At 44.0% G+C, this 17,945-nt stretch overlaps 1 protein-coding gene across 1 annotated transcript in view; it reads left to right on the forward strand.

Annotated features, from left to right (window-relative positions):
- Positions 1–2,512: 2,512 nt before the first annotated feature.
- LOC309588294 (protein ELYS-like) overlaps positions 2,513–17,945 on the forward strand; it is a gene marked incomplete at its 3' end in the record, with an annotated part of 58,994 nt that continues 43,561 nt past the window's right edge. Inside the window, exons 1-11 of the mRNA XM_082307346.1 lie at positions 2,513–2,659; positions 3,873–4,126; positions 7,268–7,448; positions 8,242–8,449; positions 9,727–9,843; positions 10,843–10,927; positions 13,555–13,705; positions 15,543–15,675; positions 15,763–15,944; positions 16,417–16,478; positions 17,460–17,588. Coding sequence (XP_082163472.1) covers positions 2,539–2,659; positions 3,873–4,126; positions 7,268–7,448; positions 8,242–8,449; positions 9,727–9,843; positions 10,843–10,927; positions 13,555–13,705; positions 15,543–15,675; positions 15,763–15,944; positions 16,417–16,478; positions 17,460–17,588 — 1,623 coding nt within the window. The 5' untranslated portion in view covers positions 2,513–2,538. The remainder of the gene's footprint in view (positions 2,660–3,872; positions 4,127–7,267; positions 7,449–8,241; positions 8,450–9,726; positions 9,844–10,842; positions 10,928–13,554; positions 13,706–15,542; positions 15,676–15,762; positions 15,945–16,416; positions 16,479–17,459; positions 17,589–17,945) is intronic.

Here is a 17,945-nt window from a genome sequence, read left to right on the forward strand (position 1 = left end):
TTTTGCGCTGTTTTCTAAAATTCCTTAATATATGTTGTCGTAGTCAGCGTTCTCCTTGAAGCAGGATTGACCAACTGAATATTTTAAAATAGGCTGCTTTGCCGGGGCGGGGCAGGGAGTTGATTGTTCAATGTTTTCATTAATGATGATGTGGGTGATGGGGCCGAGCGTACCCTCAGCGAGCTGGCTGCTGATGCAAACCTGGGAAGAGTGGTGATCCCCCGGGGGTCGTGCTGCCATGCGGAGGGACTTTGACAGGCTGGAGAAATGGGCTGCCGGGAACGTCATGCAGTTCAACAAGGGGAGGTGCAAAGCCCTGCAGCTGGGGAAGAACAACCCCGTGCACCAGTATATGTCGGGGGCTGCCCAGCTGGAAAGCAGCTTGGCAGCAGAAAAGACCCTGGGCGTCCTGGTGGACCCCAAGCTGACCGTGAGCCGGCAACGCGACCTTGCGGCAAAGGCGGCTGCCGGTATCCTGGGCTGCGTGAAGAGGAGGAGCGTTGCCAGCAGGTGGAGGGAGGTGATCCTTCCTCTAATCAGCACTGGTGGGGCCGCAGCTGAAGTGCTGTGTGCAGGTCTGGGCTCCGCAGTCTCGCAAGAGAGATACGGACCTACTGGAGAGAGTGCAGGGAAGGGCCACAAAGATGGTTCGAGGGGACTGGAGCATCTGTCCTGTGAGGAAAGGTTGAGGGAGCTGGGACTGTTCAGGCTGGAGAAGAGAAGGCTCAGGGGGGATCTCATCGATGCATATAAATACCTGAAGGGAGGGGGTAAAGAAGAGGGAGCCAGGTACTTCCCAGTGGTGCCCAGTGACAGGACCAGAGGCACTGGGCACAAGCTGAAACATTTAGAAGATGCTATGACAAGTACCACAAAGCAAACCCAACGGAACTGCTGCAAATAAGTTGTCCCACTTGGAACTTGATCTGTGCTAGCTGGGAGCGCTGGCAGAGGGGTGAGGCTGGCTGGCTGCAGCAGCGTCCCGCAACACTGGCTCTGCCATCGGCAACGTTTCTGTCAAAACGTTGACTCGCGCTTAGTGCGGGACCCTGACTGACACTGCCTGTGTTTCACGCGCTCCTTGTTTTCATGCTGGCAGAAGATACGGGACCATATTCCCAGATAGAGCGCTCGTGACTTGAAATGTCGCAGATTCCAACGCCCAGGCTTTAGAGCATAATCTTTCTCCACAGAAGGACACTCCATATAAATTGTATTGATTTATAAACCTTTCCCTTTCATAACTTTGTGTGGCTCCCAGAGTCTCGTCTTCGAAACTAGCTGTAACCTCCTGTGCTGTGAGGCAAATAGGTTAGTAGTGCACGCTGGAAGAAACAATCATAAAGCTTCATCTGCAGGAGAACATGTACGGGGCAGTTAATGCAGTATGTTTGGTGTGCACATTCAAGCGGTGGCTGGCCGTACTGGTTTGTAGCACAGGGCAAGGGTTCTGTCTGATGCCTGCGTTGGTCGGCACGCGTAACAGCCAGGAACAGTGAACTGCGTACAACGTCTTCCTTTTGAGAGTTCATGAAGAAAGCGGTGCTATTTGAAGAGGATGATGAAATCTGTCTTGTCTTCCAGAGGCTTCTTCAGTAACCCATAGCACTTGCAAACACAGTTACTTCAAGTAGTTTGTATTTCCATGTGTATGGAGTATCTCCTGTTTAGGCTCCTGTTTAATCTTGTAAATCAGCTCAGCTATTAAGCTTTTCCACCAAAAGATCTATCTTGACATGGTGACATGTGAAGTCTTTGTGGAGCACCTCCAGAAGTGTGGAAGCTGTCTGAAAGGCCTAGAAACGTTTGTAAAATCCTGCAGAGATGTGATAAGGACAGGCAAGAGGAAGGAAAGGACTGGAATAAGGAAGATGAGGCTCTAAGCACAGAAAACAAATCAGTCTTTTAAAGTGCTGTGTTATGTCTACATCACAAGGGTCTGGAGAACTACTATCTAATCGATGAGATATGAAAGTCTGTATGGCTTGTGATGTGAAAATATCAACGGTACATTTTGTGGAAGTATTTGAGAATGAAGGTAGTTGAGAACGTAGTATGCCTTAATGTTCAAAAGAAGCATGCAAAAAGTCAACAAGGCATAAATGATGCGTGAAATCTACTAGAGGACAACTGACAATAAGTAATAAAGTATAAAATCAAGGGAAAGGACAAATGGAAACTTACACCTGTTACTGAGAAGCGTTGTAAAATACGATTTCTCTCAGATCGCATCTTGCTAACCGATGGGAGTAGACTTGAACTCACAGCGTATTGGTTTTTTTCCTGTTATCTATCTCGTCCATCCCTCTGCGTCACTTTTTGCGGGTGATCTCATAGGCATGGGGAGAGCAAAGGATTCTGCTTTTGCTCTGCTGTGGGATCCAAAACTGTCCTGAGTGCCATATTTTAAGGAAAAGAGCTACAGGAGACGGATAGGAGATTATTCGCTGCCTACTGATGAACCCTCTGTCAGTCGCAAAACTATCTATGGCTGACGGGAGTCTATTTTTGCATTTTTTTCTTGATTTACAGTGAAGAATGCGAGACCTAGCGGCCCAGGTAACGAGCGGCCTGCTGCAGTTTCCGGAGGTGACTATTCAGGCACTTGGGGAAGATGAGATAACCCTAGATTCTCTGCTGTGTGGGAAGTTCTCTGGAGGTGAGCATTTTCCTTTAAATTTGGTCTTGGTATAAAGTTACTATTGCCTGGAGGTTACCTGAAGCAGAGCGTCACAGTACAGCTGTGTCAGGTTGGTGCTGTTAAGAAGCATCAGGTTTCGAGAGAACAAAAAGGATGGTTTAACTCTTAAAAATGCTAATATTAGAACATTGGTATAGTTGAACTTTGAAATGACAGCAGCCTGTGCCAGTCTTGCGCTATGAAAATAATTTACTTAGCCATGCGCGTCAGTGAGCCCTCCTCAATTTCTAATTAAATAGAAGGCAGGTTTCACAAAAGGAATGGTGGCGGTGTTTTGGGCGGTATTTCTTTGCACCGGCTCAAGCTCTATGACCATCGTAACGCCACACGCAGAAGTTCGTCTCCTACAATGTTGCAGAGGCAGAACCCCCTGCTTCTTCTTTTCTAGTCTGAATAAACACAGGAGGAAGAGGACAGCACTGTGAAGCGCTGCAGCCGTATTCCCAAAGTGTTTAATAGGATGCAGACGAGTACGCAGTGAGAGCTGCTGAAAGTGGCCGAGCAGATGAGGGAGTTGACTGTCTAGGGGATCTGAAAGTAGAGCTGGGTGCCCACCTGGGTGCCTAGGCTTCTGCTAAGACCAGGTGGAATCTACCCACCCGACTGTAAGTGCAGTAATAGCTAATACTTCCTCTGAGTTTGAAGTAGTTGAGTGAAACAAAACGTGTTCAATTCTTCCTGTGCTCCGCACGTGTAAAAGTTTAAATTCACCCATGCGGTGCCCATTTTAAGATGATTTCTTGCTGAAGTTGAAATCCCTGCCCAAAGCAGGCATGTGTCAAGTAACATTCATAACCTGGAAAGGAATTGGCTTAGATCTGTTATAGGTGAAGTATGCTTTAAGACTTGCGTTCCCCTATGTATTTAGATGATTTAGAGCGAGTAGAAGCCGAATACGGTATAAAGACGATAGATGAATATATTGTAACCTTTGCCCCAAGCAATCAAAATTCTCCCATGCAGGAATGACGAGTACAGATGCCAAATAATAAGGTGGTTAATTTTAAGATGTATTGCTTGAGGATTTCAGTGGGTGATTTGAAAATAACTGACGAGAAGTAGGTAAGTCGGTCTTCCTCTGTTAGGTGCTTTTATTGAAGGAAAGGGGCAGCGCCTGTGATTTTTCAGTTGGTTGGAAACTTGCTTTCGTCAGCTTTCTTTGCTCTTACAGGGAGAAACGGCCTAGCATGGTTGGCGCGTGGTCCTCAACTTGAGGTAGTGAACTCTGTGACGGGAGAGCGGCTCTCTGCACACCGCTTCAGTGGAGTAAATGAACAGCCTCCCACTGTTCGTGTGGTAAAGGAGTTCTCCTGGCAGAAGAGAACTGGACTGCTGGTTGGCTTGGAAGAAGCAGAGGGAAGTGTTCTCTGTCTGTACGACCTTGGAATATCAAGAGTGGTTAAAGCGGTTGTTCTTCCAGGAAGGGTACGTACTTTTTAATCGGAGCAAGGAAGCTTTTGTGCTGTTAGGTGCTGCATGATCCTGTTTCAGGAAGAGCTTTGGAGCGCCGCTTTGGAGGAGGTATTTCTTCTACGTTGCACGCACACACCGTCCCTTCAGAGCATCCAGTCAAGAGAGCCTTGATGTAAAATCTTGGGCTTAATGGTACCATTCTCTTTTTGAGTTCACTGAGAGTAAAACGAGTCTTCTGGTTTTGTCGTAGGGCACGTAGTTACCTAATTCTCCACTTCCACACAAAGGCACTGAAAACTATCTTTTTCTGGCCAGAGTGAAAAAGAAAAAAACCCAACCTTACTCTTCAAATGCCTGGAGCGTACATTTCCTTAATGGTTAATTCCCGTCAGAAAGACGGTCTTTAAAATACCTCAGACTTCCATCGTTGTGCTGTAAATGACTTGGGCACATTCCCATGAATCTCAGCCTAGCAAGCAGGTGACTTTAGAGCGGAACACATTTTTGTTTGGGTTGGTTTGTTTTAGGGTAGGAAAAAAGAGCCTTGCGTGAGTTACCTGACAGATTGTTGAAAGATTGCCTTTCCGTCTGAAGTCCTTGAATCTCTGCTTATTGAATGTTGTGTTTGGGCAGATGGGATACACGGGTGTAATGTTACTAATTTTTTCCGTCTTCTCTAACCCGTAAAGTCCGGTGATGTCATGTCCCCTAGTCGCTTTATCTCCATGTAAACTAGAATCAGCGTAAGTTAATAGAACATCAAGATTCACTATATTTTTATCATCCTAGAATCCGCAACAAATAAATAGTTATTCATGACTCGGCTTTCCCTAACGTCCTTTGGTTTGACTTGCTGCAGTACAGGTGGGCTTTTGTTTGCTTGTAATGCTACAGTGTGATTACCAGTAGTAAGCATTTGTATTGTGGTCATTTCTAAAGATAGGAGTTGGGCTGGTGCTCCACTGTGTTAGTTTGCCTATCGTCTCGATAAATCTTGGAGTTTTCGATGGAAAGGCAAGCTGCGTACTGACGTAGGCGTATATGCCTACTGACATAGGCGTATATAAGTGTTATTTCTTACATCTAGGTAAGCTGGGAATAGGAGAAGGAAAGGCTAAGAAGGATCATGTCACGTATTGACTTTGTGTCTACCAAAGCAGTGATTTGAAATAGAACGTAGTTGTAACTATCAGTTGTATTAGGGAGTTTTTGTACGCCACAAAAAAAGTGGTTCAGGAGCAAATATGAAGAAGCCTCGGGGGGGAAAGTTGGCTGTTGTGTGACAAAGGTTATGACTTTTGGAATAAAGCCAAAGCTTGCCAGCATTTTTGCTCTTCTGCCCTGAATGCTCTTGATTACAAGCACGTTTGGTCTGTTGCTTTCATTTTGCTTCCTATCTTTTTGCTATCGGATTAGTTAGGTCGGCATAGACAGGACACAGGTATTGCTAGCTGGACGGTTAACTTTGAAGTTGTGCGTGGGAGGAAGGGTAAGCAAAACCAAGTAGATAAAACGGGCACTTGGCCAGCGTCCATATGTTTTGAATTTATGCGGTAACTCATGCTTCCAAATTATACGTTACGTAATACGGGTTTTTAGTCTGCCTGAACGTTTCTGTGATTTTCACACTGGTTCTTGTTAAAAGGAAAAGGCAGATCTATTCTTAACATCACTTGCTGCAGTTTTTGTCATGACTGGTCTGCACTGTTTTCCGTGTGGGTCTGTCTTCTGTGGACAACTAAGTTGTCCAGGTTAACACCAACTTAGAGTAACTCTGGCCCAAGGTGTCAAGCCATGAGCGTCTTCATACAGGGTATTTACAGTGACTGTATGACGGCCTTTTAGTGTAAGAGTAGGCGTGTAGTCATTCAGAGAGTACAGGAATGAGTCAAAAAAACCAACCTCACAAGCTCAGAAAGAATTTTGGCATAATGTTTTTTTTTCTTTTTTTGTGGCAGCATCTCTCATTGCCCTCTGGACATACAGGTGAAATGCAGCAGGACACTGAAAATGTTGTTGGAGTATAATTTGAGTTGGCTTCTTGTAAAAGCAAATCTGAGATGAAAACATTAATTATATGAAATTGCTTTATAATGGCTGTCTGTTTCAGAACTGTTGAACAGTATTCTCCCAAATTTTGCCTGGTTTGTATGAGGCAGAAGGGTAGCATTCAGCTTCAGTGAGCTGAGACAAGTTTTCTTTGCTCATTCCCAGAATGGGTTGGCAGTAGTCTAGGAGAATATGAAAAGCCGGTGCATAGCGCAGTGGAAAACCAGGCAGTTTCAGGAGCTTCGACATGGAAAATTGAAGCGTTCAAACCGGCAAACGTTTTTGGAAGACGGTATGCAAAAATGGAAGAGCTTGATTTGGAGGCAGTTGTACAAGGAAAAAAAAAGGTCTTGAAAGAAAAAGAAGTTTGATGCGACACCTGACCTTTGGCTGATTCTGCGGCAGGATACGTACAGTATTTCTGCTTTCCTCGTAACAGTCATGGGGACTTGGAGCAGCAAGAATTGGAATAATGAAATGGCTTTTGATAGTCCTTCGAGTAGCAGAGAGGGTTGGAAATTTAATTTGATTTATAGGAAATCCGAACCAAAACAAAGTTGTCTAAAGCCCTGCAGGTCCTTCTAAGGTTAGAGTTTTTGTGACCAAGATGAAAGGGAAAGCCTGTAGTAGATTGCCAGGCAGCGTAGTCATGGCAAGTGCTTGATACAGGCATAGACTGCATCACAGTGCTGATGGGCTGTGAGCAGTGGGAGAACTAGATTTAGTTTTGTCTTTCTGACTTAGGTCCCTGAAATATGATCAAGTTTCTTGCATCTAACGGATTTTCTATGTTTCCTTAGAGTTAATTATTTCTAAGCAGCACATGGGAATTGGTAAACTGTAATCGTAGAATTTAAGCTGAAGTTATTTCAGTTAAATAACTGTAGGAAATCTAGGAAAAGGAAGGCAGTAACAGATTTTTACTGTACAGGGCTGGTTTTTTTTCTTTTTTCTTGATAGAATTGGAAACAATGCTTTGTTTTTAAGTCTTATGATCCTGTATTTACTTTCTTGTTTCGGGTGGGCTAGTTCTGGCTTTGCTTTTGAGTGATTTCTGTGTAGCTTGTCAAACGGCTTAAAGAGTAACTTGCAGTTTTCCTGCAGGTAACTGCTATAGAACCCATAAGTAATGACGGAGGAGCCAGCGTGAGCACTCGGCACCTACATCAGAGTCTGCGATGGCTCTTTGGAGTGGCAGCAGTGGCTACAGACGTTGGTCATCTCCTTCTGGTTGACCTTTGTTTGGATGATTTATCTTGCAGTCAGAATGAAATAGAAGCATCGGGTAAGCTTGCTGGTTTTAGACTTGAATTTAAAAGTAAGAAAAGGTGTGTCTTTGAAGTAAACGATATGCATCCCACTTGGAAGACAGCAGTGTGCAGACATGCATAACTACTGATTACGGATGGCGGGTTGACATCGTATAGTCCTGAACGGATTAAAAAGGGGAGTGGCTTAATACTCCTTCAAATGTCATAAATGCTCCCCTCCCACCAAGTCCCCTATGTCACTGTGATTCTTGCCTGTGAGGAGCAGGAATTTTACCACCTGAGTCAGTGCAGCTGCCGGATAGGAAGCTGTCTCAGCGGTGCCCTCTTTCTTGGGAACGTTCTTCTGCTTCTGTTAAGTGACTTGGGGCAAACGTTAGGCTTGTTTTTAAAAGCAAATCCGACTTCTCAAAACTCATGCATTTGGAGGAATGAAATCTCTAATTTGTGTGTTCAGATTGCGTACACTCTTTTGGCTGTCACAACGGTGGCTTCAGGAGCTGATGTCACTTCAGATAGATAGCTTCATCATGAGGCCCAGACTGCCCATTTACAGAGTCCAAGAAGAATTTGCCTACGAGGGTTACCCTTTCACCTGGTTTTGAAACGGGAGTGAGAATAGCCTGTCCGATCAGAGAGTTCTTATCTTCTTTGCATACGTTCAAAATGGCAATAGCAAAAAAAGTGTTGCATAAATGGGTATTTTGCCTGGGACGGTAGAATGAGGTGATACATGTTGTCACGTCAGTGTTAAAAATGCAACCTAAATGGCATAACACATTCCTTTATTGTGTGGCTTTGTGTGTGCAGATCTCGAAGTCGTCACTAGAGTTCCTGCTGAAGTTCCACAAAGAAGAGAAACCGTGACCAGAGAAGGGAGACATCTCTGTTTCCAATTACAAAATCCTTCAGGAACAGCAATATCAACCCTGTGCTACATAAGCAGAAGCAATCAGCTCGTTGTGGGTTTTTCAGATGGCTACCTGTCGCTATGGAATATGAAAACGCTGAAGAGGGAGTAAGTAGGCCTTGGCACTTGGCCATGCCTGGAGGTGCAGGGGTCTCAATTTTTTGCTTAAGGAGGAAGCATGTTAATTTCAAGAGAACTTTTTCAGGGACTGACGTTTTGAGTACCACCTTGGAATGTTTAGAAATCCTCTTCTGAAATAACTCTCAAGTCAGGCATGGACTAAGCGGACTGCCTTCTCCCCAGCGCACTAGGGTTGTTTTCCTTATTGTGCCTGTGGAGTGAGGAATTGCGGAAAGCATGCTTCTTTGGGTTATGTCAAGCAGCTAGGATGTGACAGCGGTGATTTCTAGAAGACAGTTTGTTCTGTCAGTAGTATTCAGCGAAAGCCGGAAATGTGTGTCTTTCGATGAAACGGATTTTTAAACTTATTTTTCAGAAGCAGTTCCTGCAATTAGGGCGTACGTTGAAAGGCTTAAGTATGTTAATAATGTGGTTTTGGTGGTGATATTCTTTCAAGTGTCCGGGATGAAACTAGTGAGACGTGAAAAATGAAGAGCTGATCTGTGCCTGAAAATCCATTCTTTGCTCCCTTTCAGCCTTGACTGAAATAGGGGATTGACCCATTCCAAGGCAACGGTGCATGTGAATGAGAGTTTGCTTGGAACACTTGGAGATGAGACTAAGGGACATGTAAATCTCTGAGCAACAGAAAAACCAAGAGATGATTTAAACTGTGCCAAAGCGCAATCTCAGTTGAAATATTTGACCAAATGCAGAGAGGGATTCACTTAAGCAAACCTGCAGTGACTCACCAGAAGCTATGCATAAATAGACAGTGGAGGAATAATTAGGTGGCAAGAATAGATTGTGAAGGTAGAAATAAGGTTCCGAAGTCTGGAAGAAAGTTGCTTTACACAGTCCAAGTAAAGAAACGAGGAACGACTTCTGTTTGGCTCTCTTTTCAATTTGTACAGCAGATATGCTGCCTTTTCAGTTCAATATTGAAGTAGGTTCCAATAGGAGGAATTATGCTTCTCCTCCTCCTCCTCAGGCAGAGGAGGAGATAAACCCAGGTGACTGCATTTGACGGACAGCAATGTCCTCACCTCTTGACTGTTGCCTAAAAAGTAGTTGCTTCCTTGGCTCACTTGTTTGAGATGGAAGCGTGACCTTCTGTACCTTGAGGAGAAGCATGCAAGGTGCTCTGTTCTCAGAAGATGCTTCTACCCTTCTACAGAGAGTTAGGGCCAGTAGGCTCACCTTTGTTTCCTTTTCTTTTCTTCTTTTTTTTTTTTTTTTTTTGTTTCCCCCCCAAAAACGTGTAGGCACCACTCTCAGCTTGAAGGAGGAAGGATTCCTGTCTATGCTGTTACTTTTCAAGAGCCTGAGAATGATCCTCGCAATTGTTGCTACTTGTGGGCTGTTCAGTCTACACAAGAAAGGTGAATAAAAACTTGCTAGTAGCCACGGAATTCGTTTTTGTTTTAATATTTGTTCACAGAGAGTTGATACATGTATATTTGTTTTGTTTATTTAGCTGTGCAGGAGATTCTCTCGGGTACGGAAGGTGTTAAGCTTGCAATGCAATTTTTACAGGATGGAATGGACGTGAAAAGGGACCTACTGGTTCCTACCTTCTGAAAGAAGGCAAAGCAACAGGGGCTGTATTTTTGTGCTTGCATTCTTAAATGATTTCCTTTGTTTCTTGATGACTGCTTCATGATTTGTGTGATGTTCTCACCACGGTATTAAAAGACCGTGAAAAGTAGTTGAGGCTACAGACCTAGAGCACTAAACGTGCCGATATAACAGCCTGCTGCCCCTAAAGGAGGGAGGCGACAGCATTGCTGAATACCTTGTGCCAACTTTAGCAGTCTTTGGAGCCTTCTTGAGCCAGCTCAGCTCACCTGGCAGAGAACGATCACTGTTGAGCAGCAAAGTTAATGGTTTCCTGGTGGGCTAAAGCATCAAATGAGTATGTGGCAGGGTGCAGCGTGTGCGAGAGAGGGACTGGAACTTTGGCGGGAAGGGAAGGGAGAAAGATCTCTCTCTTCCAGCATCAGCAAGCTATTTAATCAGCTCAGCTCTTAGTCCTTTTACGTTTGTTCATGGAGTGGCAATCTTTTTATGTTTGACTTTCAAGCAGTTTTGATCGAGACCTCTTCGCTGCAGAGAACGATGTCCAACACTTTTTAGTCCATACGACGTATGAAAGCTTTCAAATTGTATGGTTAGCATTTGGCCCTGAAGCTGTTAGTGTCAAAAGTTCCTCCTTTACGTTTTAGCGGCTAAACGTGACCAATTGTCATGTTTTGGGAGGTGTTGTTTTCTTTCCAGCAAGAGCATGCTATTAAGACAACTTGAGGCTAGGTCTAATGAAATGATAATGAGGACGGTAAAGCAGCTTTGTAATCAAATTTCATAATTTATACCTTTTTCAGTGAAGGTGATGTTGTGAGTTTACATCTGTTGCAGTTAGCATTTGGTGACAGAAAACGCTTGGCATCAGGACAAGTCCTGTACGAGGTAAGACACGCATGCATGTGAAAGGGTGAAAACAGTAATTTTCTGTAAGTGCTTATCATCAGTGAAGTTGGCAGGGGTAATACTTACCATCACAATTCAGAGATGAGTAGAGAAAAGAATCTTTTGCTGGGTCTTCTTGGGCATGGCCTTTGTCCATCCTTTTTGAAAACAAGTCATACAATTTCATATTGCAGTGTCGTGTGTTCCAACTAGATCCATCTGCAAAGAGCCCGTATAAATTCAGCTCCTGAAGAGGAAGCAGCTTTTACAAATAGAATTGTTCTTCATTTCAACACCAAATTGAAGGCACGTGGGAAGAGAAGACAGGGCTTTGGACGGCTTTGTTGAACCAAACTGCAGACTTGAATAAGCTTTTCTCGGTCTCCCTTTCTTCAAATGCGGTCATCTAGCTTTACTCTTTTCTGATCTTTGGGTTTATCTTCTTGTTTTTCTTTTGAGCTCTGTCAGCAGGACTTGAAATGAAATGCTCCTACAGTGTCACTCGAGTGTTGATCCCCAAACTTTGTAGGTGTAAAGCTAACTCCTTCTGCTTTTTGGCTGGGTTACCTAGAGGATTGACTCTTAAAGCCAGCCAAAGACATAAATACAGTACACAGTGGTGCCATTTGGTCAAAAGAGTATACGTAAATTTTTGGAACTGGCTCCAACGATCTCCTGCACTTTGGCAGGTTGATAGGTGGAAGATTCCTTAATCCTTCTCCAGTTTCACTTTTCAACTTCTGCTTTGTTTAACCTCTTTTAAAAGTTATTTGTAGCTACAGTCTTAGCAGTGGCAAAGACAATACCTTGTACGGTGTGCTGCTTTGGGAAAAAAAGCGGTTGTCTGTATCCATTTCTCTCGCAGCTGCTTTGTTCTGTCTCAAGCCTTTAATGATAAAATGTGGGACCTTTTACTATTTGGCAATTCTGTGCCTCGGTCATCTTATTTTCCTGAATAAGATGTGACGAGTGTCAGTTCTCACCTCAGCGGGCTGAAATGTTTCCGCAGCTTTTACATATGGCTCTACTAGACATTCCAGTGGACACTCTTTAAAAAAAGCCCACAAAGTGAGTAAATAGTGTTGTTGTGTTGGTGGCCTGAGAAAGCCGTGGTGTAGTTAGTGTAAGACTTTTAACCCTCTCCAGACTATGCAACCAGTAATACATTCACAGGCTTATAGGAGGTGTCAGGCACCAGTCTCTGCGTTTGAGATATTTTGCTCCCCTGCTGTTTCGGCTTCCCTGGGATGAGTGTTGTGGAAGGTTGGAACAGGAACCAGTCTTACCAGGTAGCTGAAGAGGGAACTTGGACACGCTCTGGGGAGAAAAGACAGGTTCTTCAGCTAGCTTCCGCATGAGCCACTAACACGTGGAGCTTCATACCAAGACCTGATAACACCTACTGCCAAAATAAAACCCCCAAAACAACTCCCAGCCCCCCCAACAACCCCAAAAGATGCATTAGGACAGGATCCGGGCTCTACGGTGGACACTTGCAGTCTCGGAATACCTCCTTGTAGCCACAGATTGGTCAGTACTACGTGGCTGTCCGCCTACCTGACTGGCTGAGTCAAGTTTCTTGTCCAACTTCCGTGGCAGAAAATTTAAGAGTTGTCCCCAGTTGCCAGGCCAAGTTTGAGTCAACAAGGAGGAATCTACTGTTGACCTTTGCTCATTGAACAGAGTTCATAGGAGCTTGAAAGGCTTGTCTACTACAGCAGTGCTTTACTTTCCAGGAATCAGACCTGAGGCTCTGAAACAGCGCCTCTTTGACTTTGTATCATGGTAAAAAGTCACAAATAGGACTTTTGGAACATGTGGCACTGTCTTTTTATAGACGTGTGTCAAACTTGTGTCTCCATTGCCCTCAAGGCTGCTTTAAGTCTGTGCTCAAGGAATTAAACATAAAGGTATCTCTAAGTTATGCTTTCAAAGACCTGTTTTATACCGTCTCAGCGGTTGCTAAATGTAGTGCATCCCATCACGGTCATGGAGCACATGTTCACCTTTGTCTTCCACAATGCTTGCGGATGGCCAGAGTGTACAGTCTCTACTTTCCTATCAGAGTCTGAGCAGTGCATCTCCTTTGAAAAGTGTCTTCATATTTCTCTGGTCGATAAGGACGACAAAGACAGCCTTGATATTTATTAGTAGTATTTCCTAGAACGGTTAAGAGGAAACTTGTCTCTTCTCAGATTGGGTGAACTAGATGTATCGTATCAAGTCGTGTGAGAATGTATTGTGTTGTGCCAGTTCATTTTAGAGCTCTGAAAGTTTAGGAGACTTGGGTAGAATGCGGTGTGATTGATTTTGGGGTTGGTTTTTGGGTGGTGGTGGCGATTTGTTGTTTTTGGTTTGGTGTTTTTTTTCTTTTAATTGTAGAGCTGCTATTTGTCCACAATACAGCCGTTTCTGTGTTGCATTGTAGAGAGTTTGAACGAATGCCGTATTTGGACAGACGTTATTTCCGTTAATGCTTCCATTTGCCATCAGAAATAAGCTCCTTGGAAAGATACAGTGTAATATGCATATTGTATTAGATAGGTACTTTCTTCTTTCATACTTCGGTATAATGTAAGTTTTTATCTCAAAATGACCTTTCCTCACTTCTTTTCTTTTTTCCCCAGGGTTTGGAATACTGTGACGAAAGGTACAGTTTAGAGCTCACGGGTGGAGTCTTTCCCTTGAGAGGGCAGACCAGCAATACCAAATTACTCAGCTGTCAGACTGTAGAAAAATTTCGCAACCATGTTGACAGAGAGGATAGCGTTAATGAAGGTTAGTTCTGATGTCTGCGTGTGGTTATTCTAGAATAAATGGTTTTGGAAGCTGAGCAATGAATGCAGTTCTGTACCCATAGTCCGAAAGCCTTAACTACCTGTGTAGACTAGCTTGTTGGGCTTATTTAAAAAGAAAAATTGGGTGCTTAAGTTATGGGGGACTTCTTGAAGGGAAAGGATAGGTGTTAGTTTATGCTTGCTGCCACGCTATAAGCGATGTATGGTGGGCTCATCTGTATAATGCTCGTCAGTTGTGTTGTATTCCTCCAGCTGTCTTTTCTGAAGAATAAGATCATTCTCTCGATTGCTTAGGAATGTTACCTGATTTTTTTTTTCCCCTGTTCAAACCTATGTCTGCATCTGCATGCAGTTGGCAGCCGGTCACAAGTGGTGCTCCCCAGGGCTCAGTATTGGGGCCACTTCTTTTTAATATCTTTATCAATGATCTGGACAAGGGGATTGAGTGCACCCTCAGTAAGTTTGCAGAAGACACCAAGGTGGGCAGGAGCGTGGATGTGCTGGAGGGTAGGAAGGCCCTACGGCGGGATCTGGACAGGCTGGATCGATGGGCCGAGGCCAGTTGTATGGGGTTCAACAAGGCTCAGTGCCGGGTCCTGCACTTGGGTCACAACAACCCCATGCAACGCTACAGGCTGGGGGAGGAGTGGCTGGAGAGCTGCCTGGTGGAAAAGGACGTGGGGGTGTTGGTCGAGAGCTGACTGAACATGAGCCGGCAGTGTGCCCAGGTGGCCAAGAAGGTCAACAGCATCCTGGCTTGTATCAGGACTAGTGTGGCCAGCAGGACTAGGGAAGTGATCGTGCCCCTGTACTGGGCACTGGTGAGGCCGCACCTCGAGTGCTGTGTTCAGTTTTGGGCCCCTCACTAAGAGAAGGACATCGAGGTGCTGGAGCGTGCCCAAGGAAGAGCAACAAAGCTGGTGAAGGGTCTAGAGCACAAGTCTTATGAGGAGCGGCTGAGGGAGCAGGATGTCCAAATCTGATAAAAAATAATGGATATCTTCAAAGGCAGTTTCAGCGGCTAACAAAACTGAAATGGCACAGAAGTTCACACTGAAACACAATAAAGTGTGTGAGGTTCCCTAACCGGTAATGATGAATTCGAGAGGGAACAGAGAAACATTTTGCCAAACAAACTGTCGTCTTGTTCCTTACTCTACTAGGGTAAACGATATACCACGTACTTTGCTTACATCTAGAGAAGGCATTCTCCCCGGAGAAGACAGACCATTCCACTTCCCGAGAGAACTGGAGTATAACGTTGTGAATGTTTCCTGTTCAAATCTTTACTCCAATTTCCTGTTTGTTGGGTTTGTGGGTTTTCTGTTTCTTTGTGTGATAACCGTGTTCTTTCATTGTGAATATGCTGGAAAGGAGCTATTCTTAAAACTTGCAATGGAGTCAAATCTGGAAATGAAGAATGCCAGCTGAGGAATGCAAGTGTGTACGATAATTATTTGTATGCTTTCTGAAAGTAGCAACGTATGTGTTCCTAGCATATTTTTTTTGCTAAACTACTCTTCTAGCTGAACGTCTTGTTCGACTCTTACCGTGTGGAAAACTTAATTAGCGAACAATTGTGTATTTGATTTGGCTTAGAAGTGATACAATTTGAACGAGAAAAAGGGGTAATGTGTGACTGAAATCTATCACAGAGATGTTTGCTATTCCGTACTTTTTCTAAATTATTCTTAGCAAGTGTTGTGTTTCGTGAGCGATATAACAGAATTAAGCCCAAAGAGAAAGTGGTGTTTCAAATGTATCATCAGCTTTGTCGTATTTTCTACAAATAAGAAACAATGTCTTGTCTTTTACAGTAATATCTCCCGACACCAGTGTATCAATCTTCAGTTGGCAAGTGAACACATATGGTCAGGGAAAGCCATCTGCTTATTTGGGTGTATTTGACATTAATCGCTGGTATCATGCTCAAATGCCAGATTCGCTAAGGTAGACTTCTCTTCAGTTGTTTTCAACATCCCTACAAACAATTCATTTGAAAGTCGGCGTTTAGCTTATGCACTTGTTTTCTTCCAGGCCAGAAGAATTCCTTCACGATTGCCCCTATTTTGCATTGTGGTCACTGGATGCTGTAATAAGCATGACTTCTCCAAACCTCATTCTGGATATTCTGGTGCATGAGCGGAGTCTCAATCGGGGAGTTCCTCCTTTCTATCCACCACCTGAGCAGTTTTTTCACCCAGGCAACTATAATTTTGGTAGGTATTTCACTGCTTTTACTAGTGATGAGCTTAAACGGAGGTCAAATGCCATTTATTGGTTCTCTTGCTCATTGTTTCTCACTCCAAACCCAACCCAACCCAAAAAACCCCAAACCTCCACAAACCCACCTCTGATTACATTGTACCAACAAAGTATTCAATGCTGTGAAACATATCTGACAGTCTGCTGAGGGTTGGGTTTTGGGGCTTTTGTAATGTAGCCTGTGAAGTGGTGATGGTTACCAAATGAAACGACTTTGAACTGAAGCTCAAAGCACAGCCCTTGTTAGCGCTAGAGATAAAATTGCTACACGTGGTAATTATTTTTTAAAAAAGTTGGTAAGTGGTCTGATGAAGAAAATGGGTACTCAATCATGTCTTTCCAGACATTGCTATTTAAAAAATGTAAAGTGGTGCTAACATGACTGTGAGAGTATGGAACGCTGTCAAACATTCATTGTTTCTGCAGATGGTACGTGCTTGCTGAACTCCGGAGTTATTCATATGACTTGCACCGGCTTCCAGAAGGAGGTGATCTTTTACTGTATCTTTATTGAGAAGGTCAAGAGATGTGCCTTGTCTAAGTTTTGTCTTGCACTGCTTTCAGTGTCAGAGGCCATTTTACGCTCATCCTGCCCATCCGCACACATGATTGCAATTGTATCCTGCCAGTTTTATGTAAATGGTAATGTTTTAGCTCTGCTCTTGGGACTGGAGAACTGCCACTGCCTCCTGTGGAAGCACGATCAGGGCTTGAATGCCTAGAAAGGAATACAACGTTGCTCTAGGAGCAAGAACAAAACTGTCGTGGAAGTCAGGGAAAGTGTTACTTCTTCATGACCCATCAGTCAAACTGCCTGCCTAGTCTGGAGTTAGGGTCTTGATCCCTGATTAACTTGACAAAGGAGGACAGAATGGAGAAAATGAAAAATGATTTAACTGTGTAAGAAGGAATGAATTTTTTGTCCTCCCAAGCCTGGCCAACTTACAAGTTCCGAGCCACTGCGCGGATTGTAACAAATAATTTTGAATTAAGTTTCAGCTCACTAAATATTTCCAACTAAATATTTCCAAATCAGCTGCTGCACAAGCAAGCATAGAAAGGGTCTCCCCAAAGTGTGATTTAAAGTTGTGTGTTAGTTTTAGCTTTTGTAGAATGTCTCTTGTGTCAGTGTTCAGGGAGAAAGGCAGGCCTGCGTATTGACAGAGAAGCCAGAAAATACTTAATCGAGCATTGCAAGGGCTGATATTTTGCTTTACTGGTGTGTTGTTTTTTTGTTTTTTTGTTTTTTTTTTTTTTTTGTTAATAAACTCTAACTGTTAGTTGGGCTGCCGTCTTTAAGACTCTACCTAGTAACGCTTACTCAGATTGCTAACCTAAAGCATATTACTGATGCAAGCTTTCTGACAGTTGAAGTGAACATTTATATTCTTTCTCTTAGTGGTTACCCAGAACCTTAGTGATTGAATAATAACGCTGTCTTAATCTGTCGTTTTTGATTGATGTTTCAGACCTTGAAGTTTTTAAAGAAATCGGGTCCTTCAATAAGTGAAGCCATTCCTGATAGCTACAACAGGTGCCTTGTGGCTGGCTTGCTGTCTCCAAGACTAGTCGATGTCCAGCCATCCAGTTTGAGTCAGGTGAGCGCATGTCAGGGAATCGAGGGGGAAATACATCCCTCTTGTCTGACAGGGCCGTAGAGGCTATGAGACACGCTCATCTGCTTTTCACCTTACTTGCAAGTTGCATTGAAATGCAGGCGTTGACTTTAGTTAGCAGAAGTAAGAGTAGTCTTAGATCCAGACTACTGAGTTGGACTGGGAACAGCCCTAAGAGCTCTGTCTTTCCAGACCCATCTATTAATTCTGTGCCACAGACACGCACAAGGAAGCGTGCAGCCGGTGCCGGTCACGCGCAACAGCAAGCGTCTTTCCCTCGGCACAGCCTTCGTCCCCGTCAGTTTCTCAAGGCGTTCGGTTCGGTGCAGTAGCTGACGA

The sequence above is a fragment of the Platalea leucorodia genome (assembly GCF_965183815.1).
Source record: "Platalea leucorodia genome assembly, chromosome: 3".
In the NCBI taxonomy this organism is placed as follows: Eukaryota; Metazoa; Chordata; class Aves; order Pelecaniformes; family Threskiornithidae; genus Platalea; species Platalea leucorodia.